This window comes from Pogona vitticeps, chromosome 1 (genome assembly GCF_051106095.1).
Source record: "Pogona vitticeps strain Pit_001003342236 chromosome 1, PviZW2.1, whole genome shotgun sequence".
Taxonomy (NCBI): domain Eukaryota; kingdom Metazoa; phylum Chordata; class Lepidosauria; order Squamata; family Agamidae; genus Pogona; species Pogona vitticeps.
The window spans coordinates 95,813,901-95,835,145 of NC_135783.1; the positions used below are offsets into that span (position 1 = coordinate 95,813,901).

General features: G+C 41.4%; 2 protein-coding genes and 1 non-coding gene across 7 annotated transcripts in view; 1 reads left to right on the forward strand and 2 right to left on the reverse strand.

Annotated features, from left to right (window-relative positions):
- The window catches only part of FIG4 (FIG4 phosphoinositide 5-phosphatase), an 87,686-nt gene extending 78,169 nt beyond the window's left edge, over positions 1-9,517 (reverse strand). The window contains exons 1-2 of one of the 2 annotated variants that reach the window (XM_020801341.3): positions 9,209-9,517; positions 500-598 (exon numbers count right to left, since the gene is read on the reverse strand). In XM_020801341.3, coding sequence (XP_020657000.2) covers positions 500-598; positions 9,209-9,271 — 162 coding nt within the window. In that variant the 5' untranslated portion in view covers positions 9,272-9,517. Of the gene's footprint in view, positions 1-499; positions 2,562-9,208 lie in introns of both variants that reach the window. The other variant, XM_072997976.2, reaches the window with a different exon arrangement.
- Positions 3,814-3,977, reverse strand: LOC140703650 (U1 spliceosomal RNA). The gene has a single exon (XR_012082952.2). It is a non-coding gene; the product is annotated as a U1 spliceosomal RNA (small nuclear RNA).
- Positions 9,518-10,759: 1,242 nt separating the features above from the next.
- Positions 10,760-21,245, forward strand: part of AK9 (adenylate kinase 9) — an 87,182-nt gene continuing 76,696 nt past the window's right edge. For 3 of the 4 annotated variants that reach the window (XR_013541554.1, XM_072997956.2, XM_078385147.1), the window contains exons 1-3: positions 10,760-10,865; positions 11,669-11,793; positions 17,475-17,538. Coding sequence is in view for 2 of the 4 variants with exons in the window: in XM_072997956.2 (XP_072854057.2) it covers positions 11,677-11,793; positions 17,475-17,538 (181 nt within the window). In the remaining 2 variants the exon portion in view is untranslated. Of the gene's footprint in view, positions 10,866-11,668; positions 11,794-16,171; positions 17,539-21,245 lie in introns of all 4 variants that reach the window. The other variant, XM_078385148.1, reaches the window with a different exon arrangement.

Here is a 21,245-nt window from a genome sequence, read left to right on the forward strand (position 1 = left end):
AACTTGAGGCAATTCACTTTCAGAATTGTTTTACGCCAGCATAACTATTCAAGCTAAGGAATTTCAGCTAAGGAATCTCCAATAGTAAGCTTCCAAAGTGCCAGTCTTCCATCCCAGCAAAAGAGTACAGTAAAACATTTTTCTATATATTCTAGAAAAATCTATAACTCTATTTTAAAATGAAGTCAAAGGTTGCTTTTCTTTAACAGGAGGAACCCTTTCATAGGAAGAAGCTAATTTTATAAGAAGAAGGGAAAACCCTGTCTAAAAATCTCTGGTTTTTAGACTATATTCTCCTCTCCCAAATCCTATCCATTCATTTCCTATGTACTGTACTTAGATTTCCTATTGGAAAGCTACAGAGAAGCAGGTATTTTGGAAAGAAACATTAGCAGAAAAATTGTCTAAAAGGCTTTTATTTCATTTGAACTGAACATGCTGAAATGTTTCACTTTCAATGACTTTTTAAAAATAACATATTGAATTGTGAAGTACTCACCCTGTCATCAATAACAACCAAATCTTTGGGTTCTGTGCGATCAATTTTCAAAACACGGTATTTGGTTTCTGCATGATTGCTCCCAACAAGAAAATATCGCTGGATTTTTATTTTTTGGAAAAAGGGGAAAAAAGAGGGAAAACCATTGATGAATGACATACAAAGTTAAAGAAATCAAAGCAGCCATTTATTACCAACATAGCTGTGATGAACACAACCACAGATAAAGAGTTTTGTCACACCAGAGTCTAACATTGATCATGGCACAAACTTTAGGAAAATAAAGCCCACTTTGTCGGGCTTGTTGACCAGATGTTAGTTATCTGATCAATGTAAGTCAAATATGCATGTGCAATAGCCAATTATCCATTCTAGATTTAAAATTATCAAAAAACAAAATTTATGACAAAAAACATAAAGAAGGAAGATGTTGAAAAATTAGCACGAAAGTCTAATTTTGAGCCGGTGAAAAAAATTAAATATTTAGGTGTGACTATTACTAAAAAACCAAGCAATTTAATGAAAGAGATTTACCTAGCAATACAGAAAGAAATTCAGAAAAATCTGGAGGATTGGAGCAAACTACAGCTCACATTTATGGGAAGAATATCAGCAATAAAAATGATGATCTTACCCAAACTCCTATCCCTGTTTCAAAATCTCCCAATACTACTGAATTTTAAATATTTCAAAGACTTGGACAGATTAACATCAAATTTTCTCTGGAAACCTAAGAAGCCAAGAATAAAACTTAAACTGCTACAAGATCTGAAAGAAAGGGGGGGAGTGGGCTTGCCGAATTGGTTATTATATTACAAGGCCTGCACGATGACCTGGATTAAAGAATGGATAACTTTAGAAAATCAAAGACTTATGAAACTAGAGGGACACGATATAAAGATGAGATGGCACGCATATGTATGGTACGGGAAACATAAGGAACACTCACAGTTTGGATAACACATTATTAGGAAGGCCCTAGGGATGGTATGGCAAAAACTATTAATGCACAATGATGCTTTAATGCCAATTGTGTAAAACAACACCTGCTGCTTTGTCGCATGGAATCTGAAGGATCAGAAGCCTCATGGTGGTTGTTTGCTTCTATGAAACAACTCACCCATCTTTTTATTGTTTGCTATACGAATCTTATTTCTAAAAGTGAAACGAGGCAGGTTTTATGGAGGGACAGTTTGCACAAATTGCAGAAACGTGAACAAGAAAAATCAGAAATCTCACTGTTGCTTGAAGGGACGATTTCCCCCCACACACACACACACAAAGGGTGGGGGGAAACTTTAAAACTTTTTTGTATTTCATCAAATTAAGACTGCCACAGTCATGCAGAACCAAGAATTTGGAAACTGTTCTTTCCAATCCAATTCTGGATCACTCTCTAGAAATCATGAGTGGGCTGCAATTCTAACTTTGTGCCAAACAGAACCTATTACAGTGGGGTCTTGACTTGAGAACTTAATCTGTATTGGAAGGTGGTTCTCAAGTCAAAAAGTTCTCAGGTCAAATCTGCATTTCCCATAGGAATGCATTGAAAACCATTTGATCCGTATCTGCTCTTTTCCGTCCATAGAAACTAATGGGAAGCTGCTATTCTGCCTTCGACCACTAGAGGGGGATATTTTGTTTCTTTTTTTCTTAGGTCAAGAAAGGTTCAGGGAAGGCAGGGAAAATACAGTCCAGGCAGTACAGCACCAGGCAGTCCGAAGACTGTCTCCCAATCCACTCTCTAAACGCTGGGAGGAGTGAGGAAGCAGACAGGCACCCTTTTCACTGGCCAACAGTTAACTGAAAGTTCACATTTTGCACTTTCCCTGCCTCCCACGTGGGTTTTTTTCAGTTCTTAACTCAAATCTAAGTATGTAAGTCAAGTCAATACTTTCCTATGAGAGCGGTTCTTAAGTCAAAATGTTCTTAACTCGAGCCGTTCTTAAGTCAAGACCCCAGTGTAGTCTGTACTTTTCCCCCTTCACTTCAGTCGGCAGTAAGGAAGGGACTATATTTTATCAGGGAAGCAATCTCTGCTGAAGAGGACCATGTCCACAATCTGAGTAAAAAACACATACATGGAAAAGAACATGCATATGATAAAAATCACTAGAAGTACTCCAATCACAGAATGCGAAACACTTAAATACATGTTGATCCATAAGTAGCCAGGCAACAGTCCCACACAAAAGCTGTTTCCCCCCTAATTGGTTTCTACTTCCATGGCCCATCTCTAAATATCTATTCTGGATTCAATTTCTGCTACTTCGGATTGTAACATGGAAAGGAAACCAAACAACTGATCACTGTCAGCAGTAATTTGTGTGTACAAACATTGTTGATATTCTTTCCATGAAAATACACATGACCCAAAGTTGTCCTGGCCTGGCATTAAAACATAAAATGAAAGGTAGAAAAGGTCATATTTATTAGGATGGCCTTTTCTAAGCAACCAGGAGCTTTAAAAACAAACATACAAGCACAAAACCACTTTCTAGAGAAAGCAGATGTGAAAAAACTACAAAAGTACACCTAACAGCTTGCTTCGCCCACACCGCCTTTAGATGCCTTTGATTGCAAAATGTATTAGTGCCCACTATAAGCAATAAGCAACACCATTTTTACTAATGAACTTCCATGGATTTGAGAAAATTTGACGTTTGAATGAAAAGCATACTTCATATATCCAACAGAATTTTTCAACAATAAATGTGAAGGCAGCTTAAAGTAACAGTGCTTTATACCCGATTAGAATTTACAGACATTTATACTTTGGAACAGTATCCAAATACTATAGCATTTGCTAGTGATTTCCATTCTGCCACAGTTATAAGACAGTATCTATATTTACACAAGGCTGTGGAGTACAGAATAGACAAGATTGAAAAAATGGACAATTTGATGTACTTAGAAGTCAGTTCCCTAAGAAACAGGAAGATATATACCATATTTTTCACTCCATAAGATGCAGTTTTTCCCCAAAAAAGTGGGGGGGGGAAGTATGTGCATCTTATGGAGTGAATACTGTAAAAAAGGGTTCAGCCACCACCACCCAGAAGCCTCCCACCACCTCCAGGTGCCTCCCACCGCTGTGCTGGGAGGCCTCTGAACTGGCACCAGAGGCTGTTCGCCGTGGCAGCCACATTAGACCTCACCACTCTGCCATCTGCACTGCTGACTTTCCAGGATCTGCCTCCTGGAGCCCACCTGGAAAGCCAGCAGGGCCACCAGGCCTATGGCAGCAAATATGAATGGCAGAGGGCAGTGAAAACAGCCAAGGACCAAAGTGGAAAGAGTGATTCTAGAAAAACCAGGGGAAAGCACAAACACAGTCCTCCACTACTACAAATTGTGCAGTTGATTTTCCCACATTTGGGGAAATCACAGGGATCAGCACACACAAAGTGCAATGGATAAGCCTCACCCTGGGAAAACCACTTTCATGATCATGGTATCTCCCCTGCCAGGTAAGTATGAGTTGGAATGGCCCCTGCACCTCCTGCCCCCCCAGGCACAGTGACCCCCCAGCTGCACCTCCTGCTCAGAACAGGGCTGCACAGCCCCAGTTACACCAGAAGCTAAGAGAGCTCCTCAGTGTTTTGGGGTGCACCGCGGGAACCCCATCAGGTGCCAGGTGTTCCAGCCACAATCCTCCAGTGCACAGATATTAGCATACCTAATGTGCAGGAAAGGCAGGGAAAGCGAGAAATTCAAACTTTCAGTTAGCGAAGAGGCTGCTTGTCTGCTTCCTTGCTAGTCTAAGCAGTTAGAGAGCTGGGAGAGAGACCTGGGACTGCCTGGTATTGTCATTTTAAAATGTAAAATTTAGTTTAACAGCTGCTTGTTTTGGGTTAAACCGTGCTTGGGTGAAAAGGTGGTCCGTTTGAGTTGAAACCTGCTTGTGTAGAAACGTGCATACTTCCTTTAAAAGCTGCTAGTTTTGCATTAAAATCTGCCTGGGAAGCCTTTCAGACCAGCACCAATCAGCTGTTAGATGGGGAAAGGGAGGGGGAAGGAGCCGAGAAGAGCACAAAATGGCTGCCTGCTGGGTGCTGGCTTTTAGCTGTTTGGTGCTCTTTTTCGGCTGTTCGGGGGCACTGTGAGGAGCCAGGCTCAGTCTACAGTACCTGGTAACTGATTTTCTTTTAAAATTTTTTTTAGTTTCTGACTTTTTTCCCCCCATAGGAATGCATTAATTAATTTTAAATGCATTCCTATGGGAAATTTGGATTCAACTTACAAACTTTTCAACTAGTTCTGGGCATCTAATAGAGAACGTATTTCCAAAGGGTGTCACAGCAAGGAAACTAACTGTGCTTTATGAGCCAGAACACAAACTTGGCTGCTGATCACAAATTAACCCTTCATACATGGGAAAGCAAAATTCAGTCTTACTTTTAGTTGTTTCCAAGTCCTTATGGTTGTGGTATCTCTTTGATGTATCTAAATAAGAACAGGGCCAGGAAGTCTCAGAGACAGGGCATAGTTATTTGGTTTGTGTTTTTGCCCATAGCACATACTACATTTGCTGATACAGTAGTTTGAAAATTAAAAAAGTCAAAATTCTTCATGACTTCTAACTGGATTACAGTACAGTGGGGGCTTGACTTGAGAACTTAATCCATATTGGAAGGCGGTTCTCAAGTCAAAAAGTCTGTAGGTCAAGTCTCCACTGACCTACAGTGCATTGAAAACCGATTAATCCCGTAACAGGCCATTTTTGTTCCATTTTGGGTTTTTTTCTGGTCTGTAAGTCAATTCTCAGGCTGCAAGTCAAACCTAAATTTTGCGGCCAGAGAAGTTTGTAACTCAAAAAGTCTGTAAGTCAAGCCGTCTGTAAGTCAAGGGTGCACTGTACCTGCTTCCTGATTTCAGCTATTATAGTTTGTATTCAGGTTTTTTGGCTCGCCAAGAACACTGTTCCTGGCTTTGTGTTGAATAACCTGTTGTGCCTTGCATACTATAAACGTTCAATTATGTCTTATGCTGAGCATGTGCTACTGCATGTGAATGGGATCAGGTTAAGCTTTGTGTTGCTGTTCTTTTGCATAACCTAAAATAAATAAGGAAAACCAGCTGTTAAATAGTTTAATTCCACTATTTAACCTCCACACAACTAAAATGGACCTCTCAATGCAGTGCCAAATCAGACAAACCATTTCTAACTTATAGGCTTGAGCTGTAGCTGGGCAGAGTTGCACAACAATCTCATCTGTCATTGAGGCATTTCTATAAGCATGGGGATGAGGTGGATGAAAGGAAATGTAAAATAAAGGTAGTGTGATATAGGTCTTATCACTGGCTGATAATGGTCTATATGTACTTGACTTAAATTTATGGTACACAAATTTATTTAAGTCTCTCCATTTGTTAACGACAGTGGTAATGGTTCTTAATGCAACTGTTGACTGCTGTTCACTTTACATGGTTGAAATGTTATTCTGTTATAGTTTATTAAATATTTTATTACACTATTTGGTTCAGAATATATTTTCCCTGTTTTCCTCCTCTAAAAATTAGGTGCGTCTTAAGGTCAGGTGCATCTTATGGAGCAAAAAATATGGTAACATCTACCTTCCTGACAGTAATCTCAAAGTAGAGTAAGTCATCAGAACATAATACATGGGCTAAACAGCATGTTTTTATTCTTCATATTAAACTGATTAAATGTCAAATGATTCAAAATTCCAAAATTACAAATTTTCCTATGCAGTTCAAGCTTTTGTATTCTAATACAGAAAGATGAAAGGTTTTAGTCTTCTGTAGCCATGTTTTGCCAGAGAATCCACACAAGCCTAGACTAACAAGGAAGGTATCTTATGATATTGTGACTTTGAGGTTTAGATCCTTTTGCCATAAGTTACACTGCATAAGGCTGATGATACCCATATGATTTTTCAAAAATTAAACATTTCTGAGTTCTCTTAGAGATCCTGTATAAACACTTTCACCATCAGAAAGTTGTTGTGGGCTGCAGGATGGGGTGGAGGACTCTTTAATTACCAAAACTTGCTGCTGCTGAGATCCTAGCAACCACAATTTCTGGTAAGTAGATTCCCCCTCCCATTCTGTAGCCTCCAACAGCTTTCCAGCAATGAAAATGATGCCTTGGGACCTTCAGGGAGATGTTGATAATGTCTAATTTCTACAAAATTACCACAGCTGATGCTGTCATCAGCCTTACACAGCATAATTTACACAACAGGATTTTACCCTAAGAGTTGTAACTGTCTCCTCATCTCAGGTACTTGCCGTATACAACTTCCATATAAATTCTGAGAAACTACAGGAGTTTTGCACTCCAGGAGGTACTAAAAAGGGCATACCTTTGGGAGAGTATGCTGGAACATTCTCACTCTACAGACAGGTTCTCAAAAGAAACTGAAATGTTTAATGTAAGTCTGACTGTCCTTGCAAAAGAAATCTGGATGTGCAGTATTAGTCAGTAGCTCCACCCACCCAAGATGTCTTGCAAACTGGGCAGACATTACCAGGAAAAACAACTTATGTAAACACACCCTCAATTGTTCCAGGGAATTTTTTCATCTTTCTACCAGAACGGAAGAGCAAAATAACTTGGCTAGATGAGGCCAAGGGTCCTTTCTATGCTGTTTCCAAAGTAGCAAACAAGATGCTTCTGGAAAGCCTTTAAATAGGCATGAAATCAATATTAAGGCTTTCCCCACCGTCCTATTTGATCCTAAGCAATAGGAATTCAAATACAGTGGTGTCTCGCTTAGCGACGTTAATCCGTTCCAGGAAAAACGTCGCTAAGGGAAATAAAAAAGCCCATAGAAACGCATTAAAATGTGTTTAATGCGTTCCTATGGGCTTGAAAACTGACCTTATGCGAAGATCCTCCATTACGGTGGCCATTTTGGGTGCCTCTAAAGCGAGGCAACACAGCGGGCGGCCATATTGTTTACCCGGCGGCCATTTTGGAACTGCTGATCAGTTGGCCAAAAACGGGGGCTTTGCGATGGTCGCTTCCACGCAATCATTGCAAAGTGAAATTCCCCCATAGGAAACATTGGAAAGCTATCGCTTTTGTGATCGCAAAAACAGTGTTGCAAAGCAATTTCGTCGCTCAAAGGAGCGATCAGTAAGCGAGGCACCACTGTACTGCCTTGACATATGGGTAAAGGTAAGCCTTGACAATTTGTCCAGTCATGTCTGACTTTAGGGTGCAGTGCCCATCCCCGTTTCCAAGCCACAGTGCCAGCATTTGTCTTAAGACAGCATTTGTCTGGTCACGTGGCCAACACGACTAGACACAGAATGCTGTTATCTTCCCACCGTGGTGGTACCTATTTATCTACTCACATTTACATGCTTTCAAACTGCTAGGCTGGCAGGAGCTGGGACAAGCGATGGGAGCTCACTCCATTCTAATGACTGCTGGTCATCCGACCCTGCAGCACAGAGGCTTCTGTGGTTTAACCCGCAGCGCCACCACGTCCCTTGCCTTGACATAGATTCCATTAAAGTATTCTGTCCCCAACTTCCTAGTACTCCAATTTTGTTGCTGACAACTGCCAAATATCCATTCATATTAAGATGTTTTATTCTGCAAAAAAAATCAATCATGTGATTTAGTATTTTTCTATTTATGAGGAAAGAAAATGATACATTACAACTACCACAGAGCAGTGAGGTTTAGGTCAGCCATTTGCAGGCTCAGCTCCCCAGACGCTGTTGAACTACACTTCCCTTAATTGCTGATATTTTACCACATTGGAGAGGGGTGTTCGGAACTGGCAAATGAAGGCTGGCTTAAGCCTTGGACATGAAATGTGTGGTCCTTAAGATGTTGTTGGACTACAATTCTCTCATCCTTGCCTATGGCTTTCTTCACCCTTGCCCAAGTATTATGAGAAATGTTGTAGGCCTGAGAGGCCCACAGAGAACAGATGAATTTAAAATCTCCCAGTCATTTGCTACTTGTAGGATATTAACCAGTGGTACAGCAGAGCCAGGTCTTGTAGAATCAACACCATAAGGTTTTCTGAGTAGCAGCTTCCATAGCATTACCCACCACCCTACTCAGGCTTCCCAACTTCTTCTGAACTCAGCTGCAATCCCCACAGTAGCTTAGAGAGAGAAAGAGTTCCCACAAGCTATCCCTGCTGTAATGCTAAGTATTTGAAAGTGGTTTAGTCTTGAACTGAGCAAGTAAAAAGCACTAGCTTCACAAATGAGCTTCTCATCTGTCAATATGGACCAATCCACCTGCTTGCATTTTGGACTCATCTTGTGGGGGGGCTGGATATATGGACTGACATGATGAGCACCAGGGCTTCCAAATTTACCACCACTTGACTAACACTAATGCTTTCCGAAACATTCAAGATGCAAGCAGGGAATAAAGCAGGGAGTAAAGCACCAATGAACCCATTCATATGCACATTTACTTGGATGTAAGTCCCACCGAGTTCAAGAGGGCCTATCAAGAGGCAAGTCTCAGATAAAATCCTATGGGCAATTAAATCCCACCAAGCACGATAGCACTTCCGAGTAAACAGACATGGGATCAGTCTCATAGGATCTCAACTCAAGAGCGTTGCGCTCTAAGGACTCGGGTGAGATATGAGGTCTTCAGAGATAAACAACCAGGTGCCTTCGCCGCTTCCCATAACAGGTCTCACAGCTGCCCAGTAATCGGCCCGGCAGCGGGAGAGAAGAGCTGGCGTTGCGGGGGTTACTTACAGCTCTAGTCTCGTACAGTACCAGCTTCTGCACAGAGCTGATGATCGGAGCCGCCGCGGGCATGGCGGCCGCAGGGGACCGGGGGGGCTGCCCCTAGCAGGGAACCGTCCTAAGGGGCCCCCTCCTCCTTTTGAGGGAAGGTTTGGCCCTAACCCCGCAAAGGATACCGCACTGGGGTAGAAGGGTCCACAAGCGCCTCCCCGCTCCGCTCCACGGAAGGCACAACCGCACGCCAAGAAATACGCCGGGACCGGCAGTTATATAAAAACCCTTCGCAACGCCCAGAGGGGGCCGTTCTGCCTACATTGCGCGCAGTCGCGGGAGGATGACACGCAAAGGGAACGCGCAGTATCACCTGACCTGACCGCCTTTGTCGGCACCGCAGCCATCTTAGGTGTGGGCATAGTGCCCGTTCTCACTACGAATCTGCGGAGCGGGGTTAGTTTTGTCTCCTCCAGGCGGTCAGATTGAACGGGGGAAAGAACGGAGCGCGTCGCGCCTGCGCTCTATAAGTTTCCCAGTCCCTTTTAACGGGAGTTTGTCGCCGTCCCGATCTATTCCACTACTCCGGTTTATCCCCATCGGAGGGAATCTATCGCATTAACTGCTCCCAGAGATCAGCTTTCGTCAATGGCTGCAAAACCAATACAGAACATTCGTTGCATCTTTATCCTAACAAATGTTTTTATGGCAGTGTCCGTGGGCGGGAAAGTTGGCGCGAAGACCCAATGAATACTTGCCTCCCCTGGAGGGTAACGTTCCTGGGCTGGTTCTGAACTGAATTCCAGTATAAAAAAGCTGATGTGGTACTTTGAAGTCCACAGAAGTCCTATATACTGTATATCTGTAAATACTTCAGTGGGCTTGCTGCTGTGTCGCCGTGCATGGAGGTTCAGTTGTGCTACTAAACATAACGTTGCACCCCCGTGCAGAATTAGAGCCAGGTCTTAGTAGGGTAGCATAATACTTAATTGCGAGATTAGTACAGCGGTTTCCGCATTCAGACCTCCCGTTCGCCACAAGGAACATTGGGCGACCTTAGGCCGGTAACCCCCCTTAATGTCACTCCCGGAATCGTTGCGAGAAGAAAAATGTGGACGTGCTTTGAAGAAAAGGCGGAACACAAAATAAGCTAATTAAATAGACATGTTTACTTGGAGCCCAGTTCAGAGTCATTTACTGTTAGCAGTAAATTCCAAAGAAGTGCTTAGGAGCAAGGCGGGGTATGTATAAGTAAATAAACAAGCAAACAAACAGGAGGATTTTGATTCCGGAAAAGTCGCAGTAACATAACTCTGGTGACTCATTAAACAGAGGCAATAGTTTGCCCGACTCTCTTATTTTTGCCCATATACTCGTAATTTAACCCTCAGAAGAAATCCGCACCCCAAAGGGCTCCGAAAGAGAAATGGTGGGTTTTTGAATCCGAGCGCGATCCGACCGGTGCCACCACACCGGCGCCCTTTTTTCGTAATGAATTCGCCTCCTGCCGCTGACACCGTCCCTCGTGGGTGAAGCCCGGGGGGGGGGGAGGGGGCGGGCCGCGGTCTCCACGGTTACAGGGAAACACAAATCACGGCGCCCCAGTCCGTGCTCTGCGCAGTTCGTCCGCCGGCGAAACTGAGGCTGCCGGACCCATCTTGGGGCCCCTCACGCAGTAAGTGCTTCTTCCCAGGCGGCTGCCTGAGGCGAGGGGCAGCCAAATTCCCCTTTCCCCTCCCGCAGCTCCCGATTACCACGATCGCTGTTGTGCGGGTTACGTTTCGCCCATGATCTCGTGGTCATGGATGTTCAGTACTGTTTTACTTCCAGCCATTCCCAGCTCTTTTTTTATAATAATAATAATAATTATTATAATAATGCCCCTTTAGGAGCTCTTTTCGGGTTCCAGGGCCCCCTGTCCAACAAGGAAAGCCTTTGGCTGTGGGCAAACAAGGATGCAATCCAAAAGGATGACCCTGCGGCCCTTGTTGAGAATGGCTGTTCTAGAGCACCCAAGTCAAGTTTTGAACAGTTACATCCAACCCGAAGTAGTCCTTCAATTAATCTGCATGCTTTGTGGGGCAAGTATGAGGAACCACTGTTTCTGACTGTTTTGGATTACAATCCTCACAGTTGCTAACCACTGGGCAATTGCTTCCAGTGTTTCAAAACCATCCTGATGACCTAAGGGTTCCCAGCTCCTCCTAGGTTGTTGAGAATGGCTTCTAGACCAAGGGTGGGCAACGTGCTCCCCCTCCCCAAATGTTGGACTGCAACTCCCATAGGCAGTAATCAGTATAGTAATGGTGCGAATTCAGTAATCTGGTAGTTTCAGTCCAACAAACATCTGGAGGTCCTCAGGGTTGTTCATCCCACTTCTAGACTGACAGACCTTGGTTTGTAAGTTCCAAAGGCTTCCAGCATGCAAAGCTGTTAATGATCTGACTAACTGAAACTCTTTTCCCCCTCCTAATACAGGTGTAATTATGACGTCTCAAAAGGAGGAGGAGCCTTACCCTTTCGTAGATATATATGATGAAGATGAAGCTGACAGAACCTTTCTTCTGTCTAAGCCCACCTGCTTCATCATTCTTGGAAAACCAGTAAGAGAGAATGATGAATTTGATTGAATTGACACTTTAAATAATCTACATTCTTGTACAAATTGAAAGTGTGCATATGCAGAAATAATTTGTACTGTGTTCAGTAGGGTTTAGTCTTAGGTGAGTGTCCACTGGCTTAGTGATAAATACATGTACTTGAAATTAAACAGACCCCACCTGAAACAATGGAACTTGTTTCTGGGTAAAACTGCAGAAGATTATATGGTTAGTGAGTTTAGCTTCATAATATTTTTTCTCACAGTTACCGAATAATGATCTCCCAGGTCTGTCATTGTTAACAGACTTAAATTTTAGTAACATTGAAAATGTGTTTATGGAGAAATTTCTCACAGCAACCAAAATGTTAGGAGATCACTTTATGCTGCTTATTTCCTTTTAGAACAGTTGTGAAGGAAGAAAAGTTACATCTTTTTAATTTTATGTTTGCACATAAAGATAGCAAATAATTGATCTTCATTTTTTATATGTGGAAGAGGCTGAAAGTACTAAAATCACTGTTGTGTGTTGTGTCACGTATATACGTGTATTATTTTTTATTATCATTTAGAATGTGTCTGTGATCAAAACTGCACTAAAGGGCAAACCATTCCCAAATCAACTTAGCAATTTATGATGTGAAGATAATACAAGAAATAATTATACCATTAACACCTTGTCAGCATCTCCTTTCCAATACAGAAGCACTGTCAGAGCTAAATCACACACGTACACCCCCATTAAAAGTGTATTCTCTCTGTTTCTGTTTTGCATGTCATCTGTATTAATAAACTGGCTTTCTCTGTGCAGCCCAGAAGCCTGGTCTACCCAGCTGGACCTCACTTCTGATGGGGCAGCCTAATCTACTCTCAATCTGTTTAGTTCAGCCCTCCATCTAGGCACTATTATTTCCTGGGCCAGAGGCCTGCTATACTGAGCCCCAGATAGATCTGTCCTCTGTTGCCTCAGCAAGGCCTGGTGTACCAGCTATTGTTCCTCCACACTATTCCCCCAGAGGCCTGTTCTACCACCATTCTTGACTATAGTGGGAGACCAGACTTCTAGATGAGGAAGGGGCTCATTCTCTAAATTTGGCACCCTGTGGCAAGGCTGCAGTTGACCCACCCTAGTTATGGCCCTGCATTTTATGTTGCGGTACAACTTCAAAATTGTACATTTTATATATTTGCGAAGGCTTTCACGGCCGGGATCTAATGGTTGTTCTGGGTTTTTCGGGCTCTTTGGCCGTGTTCTGAAGGTTGTTCTTCCTGACGTTTCGCCAGTCTCTGTGGCCGGCATCTTCAGAGGACAGCAACCTGTTGCTGTCCTCTGAAGATGCCGGCCACAGAGACTGGCGAAACGTCAGGAAGAACAACCTTCAGAACACGGCCAAAGAGCCCGAAAAACCCAGAACAACCATTGTACATTTTATGTTGTAGCAAATGTGAAGCCATTACATAGGTCCTAGAATCTATTCCCAACTTCATCTCTGTGTGAAAATAGAATGATCTTTAATTTCAAGTACAAGTGTTGAGCATTGTAATCTTACTTAAACATAAATCTCATTGATTTTAAAAGGATTGATTTCCAAGTAAATATTGATGTTTCATCTGTACATCCTGATCAGCACTACATACCAGAATATAAGCTGCACTGAATTCTGTGGATTTCTTTTTATCCTATATTTAATATTAGAGTAGTTGAAGCTCTAGTACCTTGAAGCATCTTCAGAGCATCTCCTTTACCACTGGTAAAAAAAAGTGTAAAGAGAGATGTAATCTCAATTCTAAATGCAATGGATCTGGTTAGGCAAATCAGGCTGTGTATACACAGCTAGTACTGTATTTTTGCTTCTGTTTGACGAGACTCTTTGAAACTGTGTTGTATTTCAGAAGAAGCTAATGGTATGGTGGGATTTTATAAAAATAAATGCAGATGCAGGGCTACATTTACACATCTAGAACACAGTATGAGTTATTTCCGCATGACAGATACAATTTGTATACCACTGTAGATAAAAACAAAATAGGATGTATGGGGGTATAGCATTTGGTTTGTTGGTTTGTTTGTTTCTTGTCTCTGTGTGACATTATTATTCCTGTCACCTTTCATCTTGCTAGTCATGCTTAGCTCTACAGCAAATGTAGTTTTCAAGTACAGTATTTTTTTAAATGGTAACACTCAATGATATGATCAATTGTAGTTGGTTTGTGCCCCCTCCTTTTTCTTGTGAGCAGTCTGTCTTTCTGTTAAACACATGTTAAACACAGAAGCATTGATTTTATAGCTATTCGTTTAAACAATCAGGTTGCACCTCTTTGAAAAAAAATAAAACCCAGTAACATCATGATCAATTCTACTTTGTGAAATTTGGCAGCAAAATCCTATACATACAGCATTTTCTGTGGAGCTTACTCCCAGATAAGTACTTGTTGTACAGTATTGTCTTATATAGCAATTGTATATGTGTCTACTCAAAAGTAGGCATCATTGACTTCCATTGGATTTTCTCTCAGGTAAGATAATTCCATTTTTGTGTCTGTAGCTTGAAATTGTGTAGTTAAATGTGTTTATAAATAGAAGACAGAAGCAAATTGATTTATCCCTCTTGGTTCTCCAAAGCTAGCAAGTTAGAAGGTGCCAAATATGTTTTTGTTCTGAAAATCAATAAAGACAAAATCAATGCAGGGAAATAGAGGAGAACAACAACAACAACAAAAAGGGGTGGGGGGAGGAACCAGACATTTCTTCCAGAAGTTTCAAGAAATCAAAGGGAAAGTCTGGATTAGGAATGCTGAATAACCACCAGGAAAGCACACTATTTGACCAGGGGAAAAATAAAGAGAAGGTGGAAACAATATACTGAAGATCAATGCAGAAGAGATAAAAGGATGACAGACTCCTTTGAAGAGGAATCCTCTGATGAAGAACCTGTAGTTCTAGAAAGTGAAGTGAAAGCTGTTCTGAAGCCACTAGGAAGAAATTAATCACTAGGGATAGATGGGATTCAAATAGAACTATTTCACGTCACAAAGACTGGATCTGTCAAAGTCCTTACTAGAATACAGGGGTAAAAAACAATGCCTCACGCAGTGGAAAGATTCAATATATATTCCAGTCCCCAAGAAAGGAGATGCCAAGGAATGCAGTAACTATAGAACTTTTGCATTAATTTCCCATAAAGCAAATTGATGTTCAGGGTGTTGCAACAAATGCTTTTACCTTATAAGGCAGGGGTCAGGGACCTTTTTTACCTTTTACCCCCCCAAAAATTTATATACACCAACATTACCCCCTTGATTCGAAAGGAAGGAAATCATACATTATTTGAATTAAAAATATTATTGAATCTACACAGGCTGTGTACCGAACTAGCAGGATGCACCAAATTTGATAAAGATGTGCACTATTTTTGCTGGAACACATTGCACTCCAACCATGGTGTGGTATAGGGAGTAGTAAGGTGTCCAACGTGCCTAGCAAGTTGCATTAAATTTTTGCTAGCTTGCAGAGGATTTAATCATCCTCAGTGGCTACCAGAGTGGTGCTAGCAATGACATGCTTGCTAGAGACAGCCAACGCAGAATTGGGGAGGGGGCTTTCCCTACCCCTTTAATCATTCTATGTGTGATGTGCAAAAAGGAACAAACCAGGCTAAAGGCCATGTCACCCACCCTAGTGCCACAGCCCAATATCAAAGGACCAGTGTGCTTTTTTATCATCATCAATGGAAAAATCAGCAGTGGCCAGAGGACTGGAGAAGATCAGTCTACATCCCAATCCCAAAGAAGGGCAGTGCCAAAGAATGCTCCAACTACCGTACAATTGCACTCATTTCCCATGCTAGCAAGGTTATGCTCAAAATCCTTCAAGGTAGGCTTCAGCAGTATGTGGACTGAGAACTCCCAGAAGTACAAGCTGGATTTTGAAGGGGCAGAGGAACTAGAGACCAAATTGCTAACATATGCTGGATTATGGAGAAAGCCAGAGAGTTCCATAAAAACATCTACTTCTGCTTCATTGACTATGCAGAAGCATGGCAGAAAGTGAGGAGGAATTAAAAAACCTCTTGGAAGGAAAGCAATGATAAACCTAGACAGCACCCTAAAAAGCCACCGTTCCCCCCCCTCGCCTTAATTCAAGGTTTCTATTTTTCTTGCCTGTTCTTTTTCATAGTTTTGAGTCAGTCTCTCTCACTCTCACTCTCTCTCCTTCACACACACACATCCATCCATCCACCCTCCCTCCCTCCATTTCCTCCCTCCCTCCATTTTCTACATACATTTAAATAAGCTTGATGAAGTCCTCAGTCTCTTGCACCTTTCTTCCCTCCTTCCCTTGTTTGCTCCTTGATCCTTTCCCTCCTCCTGCTTCTTTGCAGTCATTTCCGGAGGAAGCAGTCATTCAGAAGCCCCGGACTGAATGATTGATTGCCTGGGGCTAATCCACAGCTGTAACCAATCAAGCAGGTTTATCTCCGATCTCTGAACCAACAGAGGATTTACAAGTGCCCTGCTGCAACCAAGGAAGTAACAGGGAGAAGTAGCTTACAATTCGAGGTTTGGCTGCAGAGGGTGGGGGTGGGTGGGAGTGAGGGAGGGGGTAGCACTCTGCTCATTACCCCCAGGATTTTTACTTTTATCCCATTTGGGGTAATTTACCCTTGTTTCCTGACCTATGTTATGAGAAATGCCTGATGTTCAAACTGGATTTCAAAAAAGAAGAGGCACTCAAGATCATATTGCAGATATCCACCGGCTACTACAGCACACCAAATAATTTCAGAAGAAGATATGTCTGTGCTTTGTAGAGTACAACAAAGCCTTTGACTGTGTAGATGATGAGAAACTGGGCTGTTCTGAAAGATATGGGTGGGCCTCAGCACTTGATTGTCCCATTGTGTAACCTGCATTGGGAACAAGAAGCTACCATTAGGACAGAATATAGAGAGAGATAATGATTTTCTATAGGCAAAGGTGTAAGACATTGGGTGTATTTTGTGCCCTTATACGTTTAATCTGTACACAGAACATATACAGAAAGCCAGATTAGATTCAGATGAAGGAGTGAAAACTGGTGGAAGAAACATCAATAATTTAAGATATACAGATGACACCCTCTTACTGGCAGAAAGCAGCAATCACTTGAAATTTTAGTGGAAGTGAAAGAAAAAATGCCAAAGCAGGACTGTAGTTGAATATTAAAAAGACAAAAATCATGACTACAGAAGAATTACACAACTTGAGCACTGACAATGAAGACATTGAACTAATTAAAGCGTTTGTATACCTTAGTTCAGTCATCAGTCCAAATGGAGACTGCAGCCAAGAAATCAGAAGAAGACAGAGATTAGGAAGGGCAGGAATGAAGAAATTAGAAGAGATAATTAAATGTAAGGATGTGTCACTGGAGACCAAGACCAAAGTTGTCCACAGTCTTATATTTTCAATCACCATTCATTTCTCATAAAAAGTAGGAATACAAATAATGTTGGGATGACATACAGGATTTCTGGCCTTCAGATACCTAGTACTGTAATGTGAAAACCCACATGGATTTTCTAATTACCCATTGTAAAATAACCTTTGTATTTCAATTGTAATTTGTTACATTTAAAGCACTGAAATTTTTGAAATATTGTTCCAGTTTGAAACAATCTTTTTGTTTGTTTGTTTGCTTTCAAGGGTGTTGGGAAGAATACATTAGCTAAAAAATTAGCACAGTTTTGGAAGTGCACACTCATTAATGGTAAATATTGCAAACATACTGTTATTACTTTTTATATAGAATATTACATTAACAATGTTTCATTCTTTGTACTTTTAATGATTCTTAGCATTCCAGAGACCTATTAGATTAATGAAGTCATCTACACTATTTTCCTTAATTATCTTGTGGCTTTTTTCCAAAACAGAGTAAAGGTTTATAGAAGTAATGTGAACAAATTGTGGGGAGGGAGGGAAAGTCATCCGGCCCAATTTGCAAGCCTATTATTAGTAGTTGTATTATGTACGTTTACATATCCTGATTTTACTCCAATGAATACAAGGTGGTGTATATGTTTCTCTTTTCCATTTTGTATCCTCACAATAACTCGATGATAGATTAGGCAGACAAGCAGTGATGGGGCTCAGATAACCCAATGTGCTTCATGGTCAGTAGGCTTTCACCCTGGTCCCTGCGATCCTAGCCTATGTTGGAAGTGGAACCCTTTGATCTGATATAGCATTGTTCTTTTTATGTGTTCATAGTCTTAATATTTATGAGCATGTAGAAGTGGCCTTTCCTCCTTTTGTTATGTGAGATCGTAGGAATTGTATCTAGTTTTCTACTTCTGCCAACAGAATAGATTTTGTCATTGGAAGTAGACAAAACCTTTATTGATGGTTGTTGTGGGTTTTCCGGGCTGATGCCACAGCTATAAATACTCAGCTATCCAATAAACTAGACCAGAGCACAGACAGAGTTCTGACTCCTGTCCTCTGAAGATGCCAGCCACAGAGACTGGTGAAACTTTAGGAAGAAAAACTTTAAGAGCACGGCCAAACAGCCCGGAAAAACCACAACAACCATCAGCTCCTGGCCGTGAAAGCCTTCAAGAATACATTAAAACATTTATCCTTCAACCTCCATGTGTACCCTCAGTTTATTCCAGAAGTTCTGAGGAGTCTCTAGAACAAATGGAAAGTTAGTGAAATGAGGAAGGAGGGGAGACCCTGCCGCATAAGTAGCAGTTGCTTGAGAGGAGATCCAAGTCTGCACATTTCTTCTAAATTAAATGCGCTCTCTCTCTCTCTCTCTCTCTCTCTCTCTCTCTCTCTCTCTCTCTCTCTCTCTGTGTGTGTGTGTGTGTGTGTGTCTTTCAATTACGTTTGTTAACTTGCTATCTCCCCCTTGTTTTTATCAGGATTTGCTAAAATCTAAAACCTTTCTTAAAGATGCACAATCAGTGTCATGTAGTGATGGGCATGGATGGACAGTGGCCATCACTTCACTGATAGAATATATAGATATGCAACCTACTTACCATTTTAATGTCTTTTTAAAATGAGACCTATAATTTGATAAAGCGAATGTCCATGCTTTATCTCATGATCACTCAGGTAGGTCTTTAAAAAAACAGCAATCCTCCAAGATTACTCCTTCCATCATAGTACCTTGACAGTTCAGAAGCTTGTTCTTATGTTTCTTTGTATGATTTTCACAAAGGTTTCTCATGTCCCCAGGTAGTATAAGATCACTGAAATACAATTTCCTCCTCCCTTTATTATATTTGTAAAATCATAAAAACCACCATTGCAGGAATGAGTCTAATGCTCCCATATTTTGATTCTAAGGAAGTTTTGTCTATACAAGGCTTAAAATTGATGGTGATGCATCTTCATGTAGATGATAGAGATGTTTGACATATTCAGCAACATTGAATTTCTTATTTCATTTGTTCAAATGGATTTCAACAAACAGTGCAATCCAGACTTAAAGATATACTACCTGCAGAGTGTCTGGATTGGGCAAAACACTCTTGTGCCACTACAACTGCTTGTGGTGGCACATTTCTCTTGTGCTGCTGATCTCAGATCTACCGGCACATGTGGATTTGCTGGCGTGGTCACTGTGCTGGCTGAGATAGCCCTGCAGAAGAACTAAAGGGGGGGGGGGGTAGAGAAGAGGAAAATCTAAATGAAGCCAGATCCAAACCCCTTTCAATCCAGATTCATTGCCACTGTGCTAGTATGAAGCTAGGCCAAGGTCAGAGTAGAAAAACTAAGTAATATCCTTACACTGGGAGAAGTTTGGATTCAACACAGCTTCAGCTAGCTTGATGTCACTTCTACCCGCAACCATCTTGCCTAGTTAGGATTGTGCTTAAAACCAGTAACAGGCAGCATTTAATTTTAATTAGGAAAACAAGTTGAAAACATCTATGATACAATACAGTGGTTGAAATTCTCTTGTGCAACTGTATGCAATGCCAGAAGGATGATGTCATACTGATTCAGTGATGGGAATATTTAATTTAAATTAGCTTAAAGTTTCCTTTCCCCCTGTTTCAGGTTCTGAGGTTCCCTAGAGTTCCCCTTTGCTCTTGAGAATCCTTTGGGGCCTCTGGATTTTGGTCAGGAAGTTTTAATGGCCAAAAAGCATGACTGGATTGCTACTAATGGGATTGGTAGCATACATTAGTAGCATTCCTGGCTCTCCTCCTTCCCACTTTGTCCTTGTGAAGTATGTTGGACAAAGACATGCCAGTTCCATGGCTCAGTGAGAACGTGAAGCTGGATCTCCCAAACCTCTTTCCAGTACTCTGATCACTACACTAAACTGTACTGAATATTTTGGAAAAGCTCTAAAATATTTTCCAGAAATCTTGCAAATGAAAACAAGAGAATTATGTAGAAGAGCTTTCTTCTTTACATGCTTTAGGAAGCTTATACAGGGAAAACAGCACTTTCAGCTTTTTCATCTCAGGTACAGGTCACAACCTGGAGAGTTGTTTATACATCTTACAGTATATTATTCATTACACTGTTTCCCCCCAAAATAAGACCTAACCTGAAAATAAGCCCTAGTGTGATTTTTCAGGATGCTCGTAATATACGTACCCAAAAATAAGCCCCAGTTAAGGGAAACCCCGCCCTCCACCATTGTGCAACAACCAGAAAAAGATGACATTGACTTTATTTGAATAAATATAGGTTGTTGTACATGAAAAAAAAAATAAAACATCCTCTGAAAATAAGCCCTAATGTTTTTTTGGGAGCAAAAAATAATATAAGACCCTGTCTTATTTTCAGGGAAACAGGGTGCAAATAATTCCCAGTTGAACTCATCAGGGTCTCAGGGATGTGATCTGAGCACACCTTGGCATAATGGGGGCACTTCTTTCCAAAATTTCAGGAAGCACACCCTTGCTGCCACAATAATGATCTATCCATGGGATTCACATTTGAGAAATCACACTTGCAAACAAGGATGTCCTTATGAGCTGGAGACCAATCATAAAATAAAGCTGTCTAATTTGCAACCTCACCATTACTCAAGAAATTTCCTCTTCTAATGACAGGATACCTGTAAGATGTGGCTTTGTAACGGCAACATAGTCCCAGTTTCTCTCTTCTTTTCCTTCTCGCCATCTCTCCATGTGTTGGCCCAGGATATATGGGGTATATAAATAGCCCTAGCATCTTTGGCTTCTGAGATGTAATATAAGGGACTCATACATTCTCTCTGGGATGCCATCTGGCAATTTAGTCATTTCAGCAACCTATTATTATTTAATTAAGTTCTTCCCCAGAATCATTCTGCCCCACAGAGAAAAGGTGCTGGTCCCCTGGTGAATTCACCTTTAGAAGCAGTTAAGTGGATTGAATTTGAAAGAGTGAATGGAAGAAGTAGCAGAATAAGGCAGTGATTTTATTTGCATTCAATCAAGGTTAATCTGGCAGCAGGATTTT